The sequence below is a fragment of the Propithecus coquereli genome, unplaced genomic scaffold (genome assembly GCF_000956105.1).
Source record: "Propithecus coquereli isolate 6110/MARCELLA unplaced genomic scaffold, Pcoq_1.0 Scaffold119, whole genome shotgun sequence".
In the NCBI taxonomy this organism is placed as follows: domain Eukaryota; kingdom Metazoa; phylum Chordata; class Mammalia; order Primates; family Indriidae; genus Propithecus; species Propithecus coquereli.
In genome coordinates this window covers 6698241-6716882 of record NW_012135969.1, presented here as the reverse complement: position 1 = coordinate 6716882, position 18642 = coordinate 6698241, and the positions used below count along the sequence as shown (strand labels likewise).

Here is an 18642-nt window from a genome sequence, read left to right as displayed (position 1 = left end):
CTCAGTAATAATCTAAGGAATTATTATTAATAATACAAATTAAAGTGTAAGACCCAGTGCAGTGGCTCACACCTGTAATCCTAGCACTTTGAGAGGCAGAGGCTGGAGGATTGCTTGAGGCCATAAGTTCAAGACCAGCCTGAGCAACATAACAAGACCCTGTCTCTACAAAAAATAGAAAAATTAGCCAAGCTTGATGGCTGATGCCTGAAGTCCCAGCTACTCAGGAGGCTGAGACAGGAGGATCACTAGAGCCCAGGAGTTTGAGGTTGCAGTGAGCTAGGATGATGCCATTGCACGCTAGCCTTGGGCAACAGAGCAAGACCCTGTCTCCAAAAATAAATAAATAAATAAAGTGTAATTATGTTCAAAATGCACAAGATTTACTTCAAGGGCAAACTGAAGCAAATGCAAGAAATTTTAAAATTAGAATTATTTTTTGTGTTTTTTGAAGTTCTTTTTCTTCTAGAATATTGAAAATTACCCATTAAAATTAAAAGACAAAATAAAAATGATAATGAATAAATATCACATTTCAAAATCCATTTCAATAAAATTATTTTAAGTCTAATTTTTGAAAATTTAAGCCATTAAATATTTTTATAAAAATAAAATTATTGCAATTTTACCATTCAACAACCACTTAATTGCCAATGTAAAGAATTAGCATCACATGTCATGCAAGACATATCTAGACCTACATATATGAAAATTAAAGAGTAATACAAATTGTTTGCTATTTTTATTTACTTATTTATTTTTTGCTGTTTATTTTGAGCATCTGGGTGCAGATGGGTGGAGGCCCAAAAAGGTATCCACTGTTTACTATTTTTAAATCATCTTAAGCCACAATGTGCAATTGTTGTGACTACCATGCAAATTTTCTAGTACTTTTGGAACCATGAATGGAATTGGGAAGAAAGGCCAAAAAAATAGATGCTAGGAACTAGGCCAGACTCTATTGCTATTTATGCTAAGAGGAAGAATTTGACAAATTTTAAAATTTTGTCTTTTTCTTTTACCTAAGCTCATTGAAGCTCAAATCCTATTAGTACTGTCCACCAATTTTCATTTCATTTGTATGCGATTGTGTTTTGAGGACACAGGGCAAGAGATGTGGAGAAACATTTCCCTGGGGCCTGAACAACGTTAGTCCTGAGAGTGCGTGTTTAGGGTTATCAGTCATGCTGTACTAGCGCTGAGCGCTGGACCCTGAGTGACAGAGATGTCCAGGTGTTCATCAGGAAATATGCATGTCTGTGATACGCAGGGTACATTAAAGCACAGGATCCAGGTAGGGGATCTTCTTGCTTGGGTCTAAGGGCAGTCATATGGGATGATCGGAATGGGACGATCCAATATTGTTTTCCTAATAGCTATGATATTGCGCATAAAAATACACGTGCTGCTGTGCAAAATGATTCTGCATGCTAGTTACAACTATAAAAGCTCTGGCCATAGAATCTTTTTTTTTTTTTTTTGAGTTTGAGTCTCACTCTGTTGCCTGGGCTAGAGTGCAGTGGCATCAGCCTAGCTCACAGCAACTTTAAACTCCTGGGCGCAAGCAATCCTCCTGCCTCAGCCTCCTGAGTAGCTGGGACTACAGGTGCACACCACGATGCCCAGCTGATTTTTCTACTTTTTGTAGAGACAGGGTCTCACTCTTGCTCAGGCTGGTCTCGAACTCCTGAACTCAAGCAATCTTCCTGCCTCAGCCTCCCAGAGTGCTAGGATTACAGACATGAGCCACCACTCTGCCCAGCCATAGAGTCTTTATGATATATACAATGGAATGAGGAATGTGCTCAGTTCTGTTTTGGGAGAATAAAAAATGATTGCCAGTCTATAGCCACATCTAAGAAATGCTGAATTAAAGTTAAACAGATTTTGGCAAGGCGTGATGGCTCACGCCTGTAATCCTAGCACTCTGGTCTGGGAGGCCGAGGTGGGAGGATCACTTGAGCTCAGGAGTTTGAGAGCAGCCTGAGCAATAGTGAGACCCCATCTCTACTAAAAAGAGAAAAAATTAGCCAGGCGTGGTGGCGCACGCCTGTAGTCCCAGCTACTGGGGAGATTGAGGTAGGAAGATCACTTGAGCCCAGGAGTTTGAGGTTGCAGTGAGCTAGGATGACACCACTGCACTCTATCCAGGGTGACAGAGTGAGACTCTTGTCTCAAAAAAAAAAAGTTAAACAGATTTCTTTACTTCAGGACTTCTCAGAGCCTTTAATACACTAATGTAAATTGTGACTTACCAAGGAGAGACCTCATGGTATATTTTTCAAAATTACTTGACCACGAAAACATTTTTCAGGAATTTTTATTAATATCTCACGGAACACATTTTTAGCTCCTGCACTACCCTAGGTGTTCAGTAGGAAAGAGTCCCCAGGTAAGTAGACGCCATAAACGCAGGACTGGAGGTGTCACTGCAGAATCTGCCGACTCCCAAGATAACAGATAGAGGCTTCCTCAACAACAGAGTGATGGATCCACTCTGTAAATGTCATGGGTTTTGAGTGGTCAGCAAGTCCCTGGAATTTAGTGGCTTGTCACTGCACTCTGTTTGCCATGATACCTTGGCATGTTCAGTCCCTGGCATTCTGGACTATGTCATTGTGTCTGATGCCAGGGCAGCCTTAGTTCTGGGAGACAGTGGAATGTCCCCTGTACCTCTCTCCCTCCCTCTGATGCCTGATGCCATCTTTCAGGCTCCCATGAGCTCTCTCCATGGAGCCTTCCTCAGCTGCGTGGGTCCTGGGTCCTGGTGACTCCTCCCTTCTCTGATCCTCTGACCTTGGCTGCCCTGTTCTGTTACTGGACTGAACCGAACCAGGCTGCAAACCTCCTCAAGGCAAGGACCCTGGGTTATTCACATTTTTTGAGTCCACAAGATAGAACCCAATAAAAATGTGTGGATGACAGTGACTCTGGAGATGATGCTTCTGACTGTGATAGAATTTCCACCAAATAACCCTCAAGGACCCAGCAGCCATTCTTTTGATCGAGGATACCAACCAAAATACTCTTTCTGTGATATCAGATGAGATAATGTGTGATACTGTATGTGCAAATGCTTCATAAAAGGTAAAGCTATTAAATAATAATGGTTATTAATACAGTCTCCATTGCCCCGATCAGTGATTGCTCTATTTCTAATGACCCTTCACCTTGATTGGTACTTCCAGTAACTCGTGCCAAGCCCGTTTGCCCCGCCCACCAGATGATTCATTATGATAGTCATCTTACCAGGGATCCAATTTTTCATGGCCCTAACTACCATTGCAGATACCCACAGGCGACCAGCCTAGTGCTTTTCCTGTGTCCCTCCCTGCTCCTTTATGTGGTGCATTCAAGATGGTTCTTGAAGTAATGGAGAGCCAGCTTGAACCGGAATTGGGCATCGGTGTTAGTCCGGTACGTGCTGTAGATCTTTTCTAGGGTGGCCAGATCCGAGTCCGCCGCTGGAGATCGAGACTGGTGACCTACGGTCACATCTGGACATGACCCCACGAACAGGCTCCCTAGCCCATCAATAAAGAACTCTGCAAAGACAGGGAGAGCAGAAGGAGTCAGGAGCTCCCACCAGAGACCCAGGTCCTATTCCAGGTCTGGGAGGAGAGTCCTGGGGAGAGGACACGGTTTATTCCCTGAGGAGATTCAGCTCCATGTGAAGCTGACACCCTTAACTCTAGGAACCCGCCCGTGCTGATGAGTGGAAAGGAAATGAAAAAGCTCATTTCTCAGGCAGTGATGCGGGTGCACAGGCAGAGAGGTACAGATTAGCTTTCCAACTGGGACAGAACTGCAGACTCCTGGGCTGAAGGAAAAAGAGGGAAAAGAGAGAGGGTGGTTAAGTAGGAAAGAATTTCTGGAAAAAGAGAACATGAAGCAGGGAAGGAAAAGAGGGAGAAGACAGAGCTGTAGGGGAAGGAAGGGGGAGGGTATCTCAGATAGGCAGAGACAGCCTACGGGAGACGCACAAGTCAAGGAGAGATGGAGAGGGAGGCAAGAGAGACCCTGAGCTCCCTAGTTTGGGGTGAAAGGGGAAGGAGACCCCCTGCTGCCTGGGCAGGTGATCATGATCAGTGGGGTATGGCCCTTGGGAAGAACAAACTTCTGAGGCTAATTCACAGCCCAGCTCCCTTCCACACTCTTCCAACCGTCCCACCTGAGTGAGCCACTCGTTGCAGGCGAGGATCGAAGCCAACTCTTTGGAGTCGCTCTGTGTGGGCCAGGAAGAAGTTGACAACGCCACTGGTCACCACACACCTGGGGAAGCCTTCCAGGGGCTGGAAAGATCCTGTCCTCTTGTGAAGGCAGTCTCCGTTCTCACTCTGTTCCAGCAACAGCTTAAACTGGAACACATTGCCCTGCACACTGCCCCCTACCTAGTCAGCAGGCAGAGAAATCCATGTTAGAGAGTACACACTCGACATCCATCCTGCCGCCTCCAGGAAGCCTTGCTGGACTGCACCTTAGTTATAACAAGCACTGCACCCTTTCTGTATCTATCCTCCCAAATTATCCCTTTTTTATCCCAAATTACTCTCTCTCTTTTTTTTTTTTTTTTTTTGAGACAGAGTCTTGCTCTGTTGCCTGGGCTAGAGTGCCGTGGCGTCAGCCTAGCTCACAGCAACCTCAAACTCCTGGGCTCAAGAGATCCTCCCGCCTCAGCCTCCCGAGTAGTTGGGACTACAGGCATGCGCCACCATGCCCAGCTAATTTTTTCTATATATTTTTAGTTTGTCCAGCTAATTTCTTTCTATTTTTAGTAGAGACGGGGTCTCGCTCTTGCTCGCTGATCTCGAACTCCTGACCTTGAGCGATCCTCCCTCCTCGGCCTCCCAGAGTGCTAAGATTACAGGCGTGAGCCACCGCTCCCAGCCCCGAATTACTACTCTCTTTTTGCTGTTATGGCCACCGCTTTCACTATGCTACTGTTGGGTCTTTTGGAACTTTTTCTTTCTCCCTACCCCAAAAAATCTTGGTGTAAGCAGCACTTACCCCAAGTGCAAAGGGCAGACAACTACCACCTGTACTCTGCTCATACGACAGCAAGCTCACCCTTTCCAGAAGGTTACTCACTCCCTTCCATTAGGAGAACAGTGTTGGAGTGCATGCAAGAGGCATCCTATGCGCACTGGTCCATCTCTGGGGCCCCCACTTGTTAGGTTTCTTGCGGGGAGCAGTTTGTCTCAAGCTGTCTTCCTCCCCTTCTCTGTCTGCTCCCGGCTTACCTCTCTGAGCTGCCTCTCCACACACTCATGGGCAATATGTGTATTTGCACTTGAGCCTGAGCAGAACAGGATGAGCAAGGACATCGATTCCCGAAACAACTTTAATCTTCTAAGGATGACCTGGTAAAGTCTGCTCATTGTGCCTCATCACCTGTTTTTTCCTTCTTCCTCTTAGTAAGTGAATTCTCTAAGATATAGTCAACGAGCCAACTGAAGACTGCATTTCCCCGCCTCCCTTGCAGCAAGGTTTGACCACGTGACTGAGTTCTGGATGAAGGGATATGATTTAGAACTCATGTGTGCAACTTCTAGACCACATCCTTAAAAGGAACCTGCCTGCCCTCCACTGCTTCTTTCCCCCTTCCTTCTGGCTGTGCAGCCAGGGCCCATGAGGATGGTGGAGCCACAAGAGAAGGTCCAGGATGATCCTGGAAGCTGACTCAAATGCCTGTGTGGCTTGTTACACGAGCAGGAACTACACCTTCTCTCATGCTTAAGCTGTTGTGGACTGGTCTCTATGAGTCACCAACAGATGTCTTAGTTGATCCAGATGCTTTGGGCATTGTACACTTGCAGTAAGAGATAACTGTGGTCATCACGCCACTTACCTTCTTATCTGCTTCCTTTTCTTCTTCTCGTTTCTATAGTGAATTGACTTTTGATGGTTTTGTTATTTTCTTCTTCTTTTTTAATGTCATTAGCGCCATGTGTGCTTCTAAAGCTTTGTACCATTTACACTTCTTAAAATATTGTACGACAGAACCTGACTGCTGTCTTTGATTGCACATCAGTCCAGGGAGGGAGTTAGATGTGATGCACAAATGCACCATTTATTAAAAGTAGAGCAATTGTGGGGGGGGGGCGTAATTTGCTCAACGAAAAGTAAGTGTGGAGGCAGAAGCAGAGCTCATGCATCTGCCGAGTCCTGCTGTGATGCCATTGACCCCAGAGCTCTGCTGACTTAGTCCTCTCTTGCATCAGCTCCTCTCCCTCCCCTCTTCCCTCACACTTTCCCCTCTCTCTTCTCCCCACTTCCCTGTCTCTACAGATTGCAGTTGGGTAAAACCGGCAACTATCCCTTACCACGTCCAGTTCAGTTTTCTCCAGAACATCCACCAGCACCTCAATCTTGGTCTTGTCATTAAAGAGAAAGTCATCATCCACCCAGAGAACATATTTGGTGGTGACCTGAGATATGGCCAGGTTCCTACCGGCAAACCAACCCTGTAGGTGGAACGCGTTAGATCAGTGGTTGCCTGCCCTGGCTACATATGAGAATCACCTGGGGGAACTTTCTAAATTCCCATCTCCAGGCTGCATGCAACCCAGACACATTCGGATTAGAATCTGTGGGGATGAATCCAATGTACAGCCCAGGCTGACAAACCACTGGGTCCAGGGAGTCCCTGTCTCAGAGAAACACTGGAAGGGACAGTGACTACTTGGATCAAAGACTGAGACACAGAAAGACTCGAATGTCCTTCCTTGGCCCTGTGGCCTTTATGAATTGACTGAAGTCCTTCTTCACCTGGCAGAGTTTCTGCAGCTCTCGCTGTATCTCCTGGAAGATGTTGAGTTTAGGGGGCACCTGGTGTGTGTAATATCCATTTCCTCCTCTGTCCTTGCACAAAGGTATGTGGGGGAGAGAGAGGGAGAGGGAGGAAGGGATGAAGGGAGAGAGAGAGGAGAAAGAGAGAGGGACAGGGAGGGAGGGACTGAGGAAGGAGGAGGGAGGGGAGAGAGAGGCCCTAGCTTGGGTGGAATCATGGGGATGAGAGGTTTCTCGGCTGTTGGATCTACATGCCAGGAATCCTTGGGATGTCAAACACCTCAAGTCACTTATCAGGACCCCAAACAATTTCCATCTAAAAATGAGAAATGCAGAAAAGTGAAGGTGACCCAGTTTTTCTCTGAATCGGGAGTCAGCCAGGGGACTCAGAGGACAGTCCTCACCCCTCCCACTCCAGGACTCTGCATCCTCGGGAAGCCCACTGAGGCAGCCCTGTCCAGAGTAGAACCTGACTCTGGGGCCCTCTTATTCTGGGACTCAGGTGCCCCCCAATCTAGGAGGGCCATACCTTCCCAAAGGGCATGGTATAATACTCCACGTGGCTGTCTTTAATGTCCAGGGGCTTCTTGCCATCGTCGGCCACTATCACGGTCAAGTCTGGATAATACTCTCGAATACTCCGGAGCATGATCATGAGCTTGTGGGGGCGGAAGAAAGTCTTGGTGGCAATGGTCACCAGGTCTCTGAGCTTCCTCCCTGGACAGAAAAGGGTGGCTGTCACAGCTCTGTCCTACAGGAAACCTCACTGTCTTGATTGCTTTGTTCCTGTGGCTTCTGTAGGCGGTGACCTGTCAGTGTTTGTGGCCCTCATGCGTCTTGTACAAGGGAGGTGCTTAATAAGAGCTTGTCAGTTGCATTGGAAAAGAAAGACATTTACAACATACCCAATTTTGTTGAACTTCCTGGTTCTATTGGCTCCACTATGCCATTTTCCTACGGCCTGTTTGAATGCTTCATTTTTTTAATTTCAGAATATTATGGGGGTACAAATGTTTAGGTTATATATATTGCCTTTGCCCCACCCAAGTCAGAGCTGCAAGCATGTCCATCCCCCAGACAGTGTGCACTGCACCCATTAGGTGTGAATCTACCCATCCCCTCCTCCCCCTCCCATCTCCCTGACACCTGATGAATGTTACTACTATATGTGCACTTAGGTGTTGATCAGTTAATACCAATTTGATGGTGAGTACACGTGGTGCTTGTTTTTCCATTCTTGTGATACTTCACTTAGTTCATTTTATGGGTGCCTGTTAGCGCCTTTCCTGTGTCCTGCTTTCATCTTTTTTTTCCATTCTTTTTCTACTTTCATCTTAATACTAGGAGTTGAGACTCGCAGAGCTTTTCCCACCAAGGGGTTCAATATGGAGGGTCACAGAGCCCAAGAAGAAAAAACAAGGTCTAAGGGCTCAAGCAATCAACTCCTGGGACTATAGGCACATGCCACCACACTGGGCTAAGTTTTCTATTTTTTGTAGAGACAGGGTCTTGCTCTTGCTCAGGTTGGTCTCGAACTCTTGATCTCAAGTGATCCTCCTGCCTCACCCTCCCAAAGTGCTGGGATTACAGGCGTGAGCCACTGCTCTCAGCCAGATTCAACTTTTTTTTTTTTTTTTTTTGAGACAGAGTCTCACTCTCTTGCCTGGGCTAGAGTGCTGTGGCATCAGCCTAGCTCACAGCAACCTCAAACTCCTGGGCTCAAGTGATCCTCATGTGCCACTGTGCCTGGTTAATTTTTTCTAGTTTTAGTTGTTTGGCTAATTTCTTTCCATTTCTAGTAGAGACGGGGGTCTTGATCTTGCTCAGGCTGGTCTCGAACTCCTGAGCTCAAGCAATCCTCCCGCCTCTGCCTCCCGGAGTGCTAGGATTACAGGCGTGAGCCACAGTGCCCGGCCCAGATTCAACTTTTTATCTTCCATATAGCTACACAGTTATCCCACATGAGTCCTTGAGTAATCCATCATTAATTTGTTAATTTGTCAAAGTTCAGCCATGGAGGAATTAACAGAAAAAGATTGTGTTAATTCGTCCCCCTTCAATCTGAAAAGCTACCTTTATCATACAGTGACTTTCCAACATGTATTGGGCCTATTTCTGGATTTCCAATTTGATTCTATTGATGTATCTACTCATGCTCTGGTATCATTCTGTTTTTATTACTATTACTTATCGAAATGTTATAATTCATTTTTTTTTTTCAAAATAAGCACAAACCACATAAAGTTAAATATAATTAGGGGAGTGTGTCCTAGAATTTTTTTCTCCCAAACAGAGCTTGCTGTCATGAATCATATCAGAGCTGTTATTTCGACCAATTCTCCTTCTCCATCTCAGAGGTGATCCCCTCTGCATTTCACCAATAGCTCCACAAGCTGCCACCACAGAGCCCCGAGGACAAGGGCCTTACCTGGGCCGGGGTCATATAACTTGGGTATGACAGGATGGCGGATGGTCACTGGAAACTTGGCCACCGAGGACTCGGACTGCAGACTCACTGGAGGGAGAAATGAAGTCACAGCCGGGGCAGTGTCCTGTCTACATCAAACTTCGTATCGCCCCCAGGGAAGCTGACGCGACAGGGGAGTGAAGGTTTGGTAGGGAGAGTCCTGGCTGGGATGAGATTGAGGACCCCGCCGAGTCTATGGCATTCAGGCTCCTGGCTTGCTGTGTGTCCCTGGGGCAGCCTGCTGAACGCCTCCTAAGCCCACATTTGCCACCTTGAGTATGCGGTGGGGGGAGTGGGCTTGGGATCAGAGGGTCTGGATTCGGTTTGACTTTGCCATTTCCTATCTGAATCTTTTTCTCCTTCTACAAAACCAGGATAATAATACCCACCCTATTTCAGCTCATAGGATCATTTTGTGAAGGGAAACGTTTGAAAATCTGAAGGAGGGGAGAACTGTGTCTTTAGTTAGCAGTCATGAGTGTCATCTGTCCTATGTTTCATTTTTTTCTGTTGATGTCCTGCGAGTACATGCTATGTAGCTAGTCAAAAAAGAAAAGGGTGCTTTTAATTCATCCAGAAAGAAACTGAGGCTGCCCTGAGGGTGGCAGGGATTGTTCTCCCAAGAACTTCTAGGGTGGGGGGACAGGCAGGGGGAGACAAAGCCACTGCCCTTGGAACTGGGAGTTCCCCCACCTCCACTCTTTCCCATTAGTGCAAGATACGGATGCGCAGACTGGCTCCTTCCTCTACGGCAGCTGAAACCTTCAGCTTCCAGAGCTGCAGAGAATCGGTAACGGAACAGTTCGCACCACGTGCTAAGCGCACAGCATGAACGATCTGTCCTCTCCTCCAGTCACTCTGTGGGGCCAGTGGCAACCTGGAGGAAGTCCCTGGTACAGTAATTGGGAAGCTAAGTGTCTGGGATTAGAAACAGGAACAAGGGAAGAACCTTAAAAGCAGGCAGGCTTCCTGGAGGCAGAAGACTTTGAGAGGGCCCAGTGGTATTTCCCAGCTCCCTAAGCACTGTGCAACCCAAGGACAGGCCTTTACCCATGTCCACCATGTGACGCTGGTACCCTGTGCTGGTGTAAGTCACGTGCTGGAGGATGAACTTCAGAAGCTTCCGGTCACTGGTTGAAATGGTCAGCTGCTTCTGACCTCTGCCCCGCACCATACTGTCTGGGATGTCAGCAAGGGTGTTCAGTGTCCCCAGAGAAGCTGTCAGGGTGACCTAGGGTGGGGGAGGTAGAAAGATGCTAAATTCAGGGGCTGCAAAATATCCATTCTTGGGAAAGGCACCTGGCTAGGAGGCCAGCCTGCCACAGAGCACACGGGGGGAGGAAAGCATCGGGGCTGCCCTTGACAGTGTAGGGCCGGCTCTGCCAAGGAGTCCCTGCAATAGCTGCCTCTCCCAACCCCCTCAAGCACTAGGGCCCCACGGGTTCAAGGTCCTGTTTCTGGAAACATTCGCATCTCTTGGCGTGCCGGGCACCATTCTTCTCAACTTCTTACTCCAGCCACTGCTCTTTTCATCTCTCCTGCCAACTCCTCCTCCTCCTGTCTCTGACCTCCAGATGGAGTTTGTCAGGCCTTGGTTCTAGACCCTCTTGCCCTCTTCCTCTACACCTTCCCACGAGAGGGTGTCCTCTGTTCCCAAGGCTTTAAAACCCGCCCACTAGCAGGCGGTGTCAACATGTATGTCTCCAGTTCTGAGACCCAGTTTCCTGGCTGGTTGCTCTGCTGGGAAGCGTCACAAGCAACTCACACTTGCTATCTTCAACATGGAACGACTGACTTTTCTCTGTAAACTCATCTCCTGCCCTCACCCTAGTCCTCCCTGCCTTGTGGATGGCACCTCCACGCGCTCAGCTGTTGGAGCCACCAGAGGGAAGTCCCTGCTCCACTCTCGTCCGCATACAGCCCATCGTCGGTAGCAAGTCCTGTCGGCTCTGCCTTCAAAATGCTGCTAGAACTGGCTCGCTTCTCTCCGTCCCCATCGCAACCCCACCGGCTACTCTCTCCTCTCTTGCAGCAGACAGCTATCTTTATGAAAAATAAACTGGACGATGTCGCTCCTGCTGAAAACACTCGTCAGGCAACAGGTGATACTTTCTGAGAACCTAGTTACAGGCCCCGGGAAAGCTGCAGCAAATGCCTTCAAGAAGCTTATGTTTCATGGGGAAGATGCATCAAGCGTGTAATCACACACATGTATTCCGGTCCAGGGGAGCGCCGGGAATAAGACAATGTAGGGGACGAGAATGTGACAGTGGCAGGCAGGGGAGGCCTCTGGAGGACAGAGTAGCTTGGCTGATCTGTTCACTCGTCACCCATTGCAACCTCTGACTAGCACATGGAGTGGGGACAGTTAAAGCCACATTCCCCAGACCCCTCTTAGTTAGGGTTCTGGGTGCGATTTGCATCCCACCCATCAGCTGTACGGTCATAAGACCTTGCAGTGGAGTCAGTTAAGTGGAGAAAGGAAGGCAGGGCACAGAGCACCCTCTGTCTTGCTGGTGCCAACCCTGGCAGAGGCCACAAAGCACGGGAGCCTGTGGCCATCTGGCAGCTCCTCTCGCAGCAGAAACAGCAGCATCCGAGGGTCCTTCCATGTGGTCTCGCAAGTAAGTCCTCCCGGAACTCCAGCCACTGCTAGGGCTGGAAAAATCACACCAGCTATACACACCCTTCTCCCCTCCCACCTCGGGCTCATGCCTGATATTTAATCTGGATAGGGGCTCTGTCACAGGCTGAGTCCAGCCGCGATGGGGGGAATGAGGACACGATGCCAAGCACAAACAGGGGCTGGGAAGGGGATGCTTACCTCATAGACTGGGGCGTCCGGTCCTTCAAACTGTAGACCTGGAGGACACGGAGGGGGCAGGGAGAAGACAAAAAAACACCATCTGAGAAGACACCACAACTCCCTGCTGCTCTCACCTACCTCCATAACTCCCACACATCCTGGGACAGTCCCTTCAAGTGTCACCTCCTGTCCAGAGTGTTTGCTGACACATGCCCCTCTCCCCAGGGCTCTGTTAGATGGTGTTCCATGTCTTTCTCCAACCCCAAAGGCTCTACAACCTCTGATGCCCATCTTCAGCTCTGGATGCCATGAATTAATTCAGTTCCTTCTGGGTATCTCTTACTGAGGGGAAGGAAGCAATGGATAAGCAATGAATCATCCTTCTATGAGGTCAAATTCACGGAGACAGAAAGTAGCATGGCAGTTGCCACGGGCTGGGGAAGGGGAACAGGGAGTTCATGTTAGATGGGTGCGGAGTTTCAGTGCAGGATGCTGAAAAAGCTCTGGAGTTGGAGAGTGGTGACTGATGGCTGCACGACAATGTGAATGTACTCTGCGCCACTGAACCGGACACTCAAAAAAGGTGAAAATACGCCTCTAATCCTAGCTCTCTGGGAGGCCGAGGCGGGCGGATTGTTTGAACTCAGGAGTTCGAAACCAGCCTGAGCAAGAGCGAGACCCCGTCTCTACTAAAAATAGAAAGAAATTAATTGGACAACTAAAAATATATACAAAAAACTAGCCGGGCATGGTGGCGCATGCCTGTAGTCCCAGCTACTCGGGAGGCTGAGGCAGGAGGATCGCTTGAGCCCAGGAGTTTGAGGTTGCTGTGAGCTATGATGACGGCACTGCACTCTAGCCTGGGCAACAGAGAGAGACTCTGTCTCAAAAAAAAAAAAAAAAATGGTGAAAATAGTAAATTTTATGTTATGTATATTTTATCTCAATAACAAAAAGAATCATCCAAAATGAAAATCATTTTTCAGATGGCTATTCAAAAACACTAACTATTCACCCCCAATGTATTTATTTTAGAATCTATCTCTGTTCTTAGAATATGACTAACTCGAATTTGAATTCAAACACATCCTCTCTATGTGGCCTTAGACAACTTATGAAACTCTAAGCATCCGTAAAATTGGAAAAACATCGTATACCTCACAGGGTGTTTATAAACGTGAAGTATGTGAAGTCAGCTTATCTTTTATTTATTTATTTTTTATTTTTTTACAGACAGAGTCTCACTTTTCTGTCCTGGCTGGAGTGCAGTGGCCTCATCATAGCTCGCTGTAGCCTCCTACTCCTGGGCTCAAGTGATCCTCCTGCCTCAGCCTCCCGAGTAGCTGGGACTACAGGCACACGCCACCACACCTGGCTAATTTTCTATTTTTTGTGGAGATGGGGGTCTCGCTATGTTGCTCAGACTGGTCTCAAACTCCTGACCTTAAGCCGCCATGCCCACCTAAAGTCACCTTAAAAGGAAGGATGCTGAGAGCGGAAGTGAGGTGAGCTGAACCCACCTAGCCAAGGGGCTGAGCCTCAGCCACTTTCTCCCTCCCCTCTGTCCCCTGTCTGGCACCCGCATTTCCTTTTGTGCAGCAAATGCCATCTTGTTGACACCTTGCATTCCCCTCTGTCTTGAGCAATCGTTCTCATTTCACCTGTTGGATTTGTGGGTTTGTGTAATTTGGGCATCTGTCTTGCTCATCGATGCTATACCTGGAGAGAACTCAGCTAGATCCATGAGACGTGCCGGACCCCCAGGTGTGACCACCACCATGATCCTACTGGGAGGTTTTTTCTGGGGCCTGTGGTGGGGGCTATTTGCTTCAAGATGCCAAGAGCCCACATGCAGAAGTGTGCAACATCTCTGCACTGGGGGAAACATTTGCACCTGCAGGCTCACGTCTCCAGTCTCTCCTGATAATATTCCCCTCTGCTCTGATAAGTGATGTGATGCTGAACTAGAGGGGTGTATAAAAATCCATGATGGAGGGCAGTTTTAACCGACATAAACATTCTTTTCAAAATGCACTCCCTGGAGGTGGGCTCACGCTTTGCCTGATCCCATGATGCTGGAGGACATCAAAAAACCAATTATGTCCTGAGATGCTTTGAGGCTCACAGATTTCTGGCCTCTTGTATGCTATCTCAGAGCCCCAGGGAGAGGTCAGAGCTACTAAGAGAGATTTCCAGTTGTAGAAACAGTGAGGCTAACATCAAATGCAATCACACGAAGCTTCCTACTTTGTGCTGAGTACAGGTATTTTGCCTAAGAAGAGTAAGAATGTTGCCAGGGTCCTCTTGGGATTGATGATGTACCTACCTGGGATGGGAATTGTGTGCAGGGGCATCACTTCAACTCCGTGAACTGGGTACCCAAAGGGGAGGTTGGGCTGAGCCAGCAGGGGCGGTGGGCGGGGCAGCCCTTCCCTGCAGGAGAACAGAAACATCAGCAGCTGCCCTGACGCTGGTGCTTGGTGAGTTCTCAAAGTGGTGCCTGTGCCCCAGCCTTGCCCTGCCAACGTGCAACAATCAAAAGTAGATTGTCCCTGTCTTCCCTCTGTTCTCTCCCCATCACCTTTATTTCTCCCCCTCCCTCCAGTCTCCACAAAGGCACAGAAGCCGTTTACAACAAAGCACATAAAAAATTAAAATCACAACCAGCAAAAAGGAAGAAACGAAATTATCAGACCATAGGAGCCAATCCAGCTGCAGGAGCTGAACACCAAAGTCACAACTGAACTTTTTGGTGGCCAGGGTAAAAAGTGATTGGCAATCAGGACGCTGTCCTTATGACCAAAAGGAAGAAGCAGACCAGGGAAGTAAAACTTTTCCTAGCACTGAACTAAAAAATAAGCTGTCCCAAGTAACTATATATGGGAGTGGTGGTTGTCACAGTATTCTTATTTTTGTTTATTTATTTAGAGACAGGGTCTCACTCTGTTGCCCCAGGCTGGAGTGCAGTGGTGTCATCATAGCTCACTGTAACCTCAAACTCCTGGACTCAAGCGGTCCTCCTGCCTCAGCCTCTCCCAAAGTCACAATATTTTTAGAGCAAACACGGTCGCTACTTTCACATGGTTTTTTGTTGTTATTATTAACAATATTTAGTCAGGCCGGGCGCGGTGGCTCACGCCTATAATGCTAGCACTCTGGGAGGCCAAGGCGGGCGGATTGTTTGAGCTCAGGAGTTCGAAACCAGCCTGAGCAAGAGCGAGACCCCATCTCTACTAAAATTAGAAAGAAATTAATTGGACAGCTAAAAATATATAGAAAAAATTAGCTGGGCATGGTGGCGCATGCCTGTAGTCCCACCTACTTGGGAGGCTGAGGCAATAGGATTGCTTGAGCCCAGGAGTCTGAGGTTGCTGTGAGCTAGGCTCACGCCACGGCACTCACTCTAGCCAGGGCAACAAAGTGAGACTCTGTCTCAAAAAAAAAAAACAATATTTAGTCAAAGGCAAGTGCATAACACAATCCGGTGAGGCTGCTTCTTTGAAGGACTAAGGTAATATGTTGAAATGCAGCCTTCAGGGAGCCAGTTGAACCAAGGATATCCCTAAAATTACTTTGAAAAAAGGTTAGGCTACTGTAGTGGATATTTATGGGAATATGAAAAAGACAAAATTTTTCAATGGAAAAGGACATAATTAGGCAATTAACAGAAGAGAAAATACAAATGGCAATAAACATATGAAACATACTCAGCTTCAATATCAATCAGGGAAGTGTGAATTTAAAAGGGAATTGAGGAAATAGTCCTTAAATGAATGTTTATGAAACTTTGCGTGTATAAAACATTTCATAACAACAACAACAACAAAAAAGAGCACTCTTAAAACTGGGACTCTGTCTGTTTCCTTAGATTAAGAGTTCCCTGAAGGCTGGCACTGCTTTTAGCAGGATGTGTCCAGCTAAAGAAATCACACATAGTCCACAACGCAGAATCTTTGGCTTCCTGGCGAATGTCTCCTAAGCTATACAAATCTCTGGGGCATAAGAAGGAACCGCTTCATATCTTACGTGCTTCCTTACGTGGTGCGCGAGGTAGTCTGGCAAAACTGCATTTGCAGACCACGTCTGTCATCCTCTGTCCGAGAGCGCATGTCTAATGTGGAGGGAATGGGCTGGGCATCCACACAGGATGGCCAATTAAGAGGATGTTTGTGCCTGTGAATTAATTATCCGTGTCCTTGGCATTATGAGAGGGGCTTGATACTGGGTAAGATCCCTGACTCATCTGAGTCTCATTCCAGTCTGATCCTGTGTGCTAGCTCCGTACTATGCCCCAGTTAAACTACTTGGGAGGCTCATGCACTGCACTCCAGCCTGGGTGGCAGAGCGAGACGCTGTCTCGAAAGAAAAAAAAAAAAGTAGCACATGAGTAATGCTCCTCTTAGAAAAAGTTCATTTTACATTAAGTGCTAGGATTACAGGCGTGAGCCACCACGCCCGGCCTTCCTTCAGTTCCCTTTCTTTGCTTTATTCCTAATAGTTCCTGCCAGGGACTGCTGCGAGGGAGGGAGGGCGGTCCTTCCTCTTCTCTCTCTCTTTTTTTTTTTTTTTTGAGACAGAGTCTCACTCTGTTGCCTGGGCTAGTGCCGTGGTGTCAGCCTAGCTCACAGCAACCTCAAACTCCTGTGCTCAAGCAATCCTACTGCCTCAGCCTCCCGAGTAGCTGGGACTACAGGTATGCACCACCATGCCCAGCTAATTTTTTGTATATATATTTTTAGTTGTCCAGCTAATTTCTTTCTATTGTTTTAATAGAGACGGGATCTCGCTCTTGCTCAGGCTGGTCTCAAACTCCTGAGCTCAAGCAATCCTCCCGCCTCAGCCTCCCAGAATGCTAAAATTACAGGCGTGAGCCACTGCGTGGGGCCATCTTTCCTCTTCTCTTAGGACCCACACCCTCAGGACATAGAGAAAGCTCTATAGAACTGAACTTCAGGACCCAAGAGCCCTCATAGTCTACATTACCTCCTCTGAAAGTGTTCAAATTCAGCCTGTCTCCTCGCTTTCACCGCCGGGAGGTCGCTCTGACTGTAGGCATTCTGAAAGTTGTAACTTCCCTGCTCTTTGGTGGCTTCACATTTGCATTGGTTTTTCGGGAACAGCCTAAAACGGGCAAGAGGACTGTAAGCATGCACTGAGTGGGGTGGGGAGCTCATGGGGGAGAGGGAATCTGAGGCCTAATCCAGTGTGTCATCCACCCTGAAAATCTCCTTTCCCTCACCCGGCTGTGCTAATTGGGTTGAGACCCTAGAATCCCTGGCAGAGACCCCTCGCAGAGACACAAGGAAGGAGGGAAGGGGAAAGAGTGAAGGCTAAAGACTGTCCCTCTCTTGAATTCTCCCCTGCACCTAACTTCTCTAAACCTGACAGCCATGTGAACATCACTGGCATCTCGGCCACCCTAGAAGAGGAAGGCAGAGGGACAGAAAGGCAGCATCTTTCCTACAGTTTTGGTCAAACAGGCCCTCCAGAGTTTTAAGGGGTGTTCCTGGGTGCTATACAGAAGAGAGACTGTGCCCTATAGACCACGCCCTTTCCTGGTCCCCACAATTTGGAATCTCTCACATCCTGGTTCAGGAAGGCACAGAAACCATCTGTAAAATGGGCACAATAGGGCATAGAACACCACAGGAGGAGCAGGGAAGACATCTGGACTAAAGTGGGAGAAAGAACACTCAATATCTCACCAGATGCCGTCGTAGGTAAAGAGGTTCCTGAGACGTTCCTCAGGCAGAAGCTTCGGCACCTGGACACCCGGCCGAGGACGTGGGGGCTCTGGCTTAAGACTACTGAACTCTGCCTGAAGGGACACACTTCTGAACATAAATAAAAGAATGCCGAGTCCCATGATTAAGACTGACATCTTGAGGAGCCACAGAAATCTACAGCTGTTGGGACACAAAAGAGCAACTTATGTTAAAATCTTTTTTCATTGTTAGATAATAGATGGCTTGATTTTATAATGTATATGGGGATATTAACTTAGGGAAAATGTCAGTTAAGCCTATATCTTGTAATGGTCACTAAAATTGATTTCTGATAAATAAAGGCGTAAAGAATCAAGTTGCAACAAAGGGACTCAGAAAAATCACAAATAAAAGGATAGGCAAAAACATCCAGAAAAAATAGGCTTTCAATGTTAATGTCAGCAGAGTTGAATCCAAGGCAAAAAAAAAAAAAGGTATTAAATAGGCCAAAAAAGGACCACTTATCCCACTTATAATGATCCCACTTATAATGATCCAATGCGTAATCCACAAAACAGATACAGTAGTCATGAACTTTACCCGCTAAATAACCGCATTAAAGTACACAAAGCAAAGAATGGCAGGCTATGAAAGGAGAAGGCTTAGAAATACAAAGATTCTAACCTGCCTCTCTCAGTCCTTAACTAATCAAGTCCCCAAAATATATAAAGCAACTACAACAACAAAATGATGTCATTCATATTTTATTAAAGAGCTCTTTTTTTTTTTTTTTTTTGAGACAGTCTCATTCTGTTGCCCTGGCTAGAGTGCCCTGGCGTCAGCCCAGCTCACAGCAACCTCAAACTCCTGGGCTC

At 47.4% G+C, this 18642-nt stretch overlaps 1 protein-coding gene across 2 annotated transcripts in view; it reads right to left on the bottom strand.

Moving 5' to 3' along the window:
* Positions 1 to 3068: 3068 nt before the first annotated feature.
* Positions 3069 to 18642, bottom strand: part of B4GALNT2 (beta-1,4-N-acetyl-galactosaminyl transferase 2) — a 26456-nt gene continuing 10882 nt past the window's right edge. For both annotated transcript variants that reach the window (XM_012660960.1, XM_012660952.1), the window contains exons 2-11: positions 17768 to 17968; positions 17046 to 17183; positions 14389 to 14495; positions 12081 to 12118; positions 10307 to 10487; positions 9218 to 9304; positions 7319 to 7506; positions 6324 to 6464; positions 4172 to 4391; positions 3069 to 3545 (exon numbers count right to left, since the gene is read on the bottom strand). In XM_012660960.1, coding sequence (XP_012516414.1) covers positions 3340 to 3545; positions 4172 to 4391; positions 6324 to 6464; positions 7319 to 7506; positions 9218 to 9304; positions 10307 to 10487; positions 12081 to 12118; positions 14389 to 14495; positions 17046 to 17183; positions 17768 to 17943 — 1482 coding nt within the window. In that variant the 5' untranslated portion in view covers positions 17944 to 17968 and the 3' untranslated portion in view covers positions 3069 to 3339. The remainder of the gene's footprint in view (positions 3546 to 4171; positions 4392 to 6323; positions 6465 to 7318; positions 7507 to 9217; positions 9305 to 10306; positions 10488 to 12080; positions 12119 to 14388; positions 14496 to 17045; positions 17184 to 17767; positions 17969 to 18642) is intronic.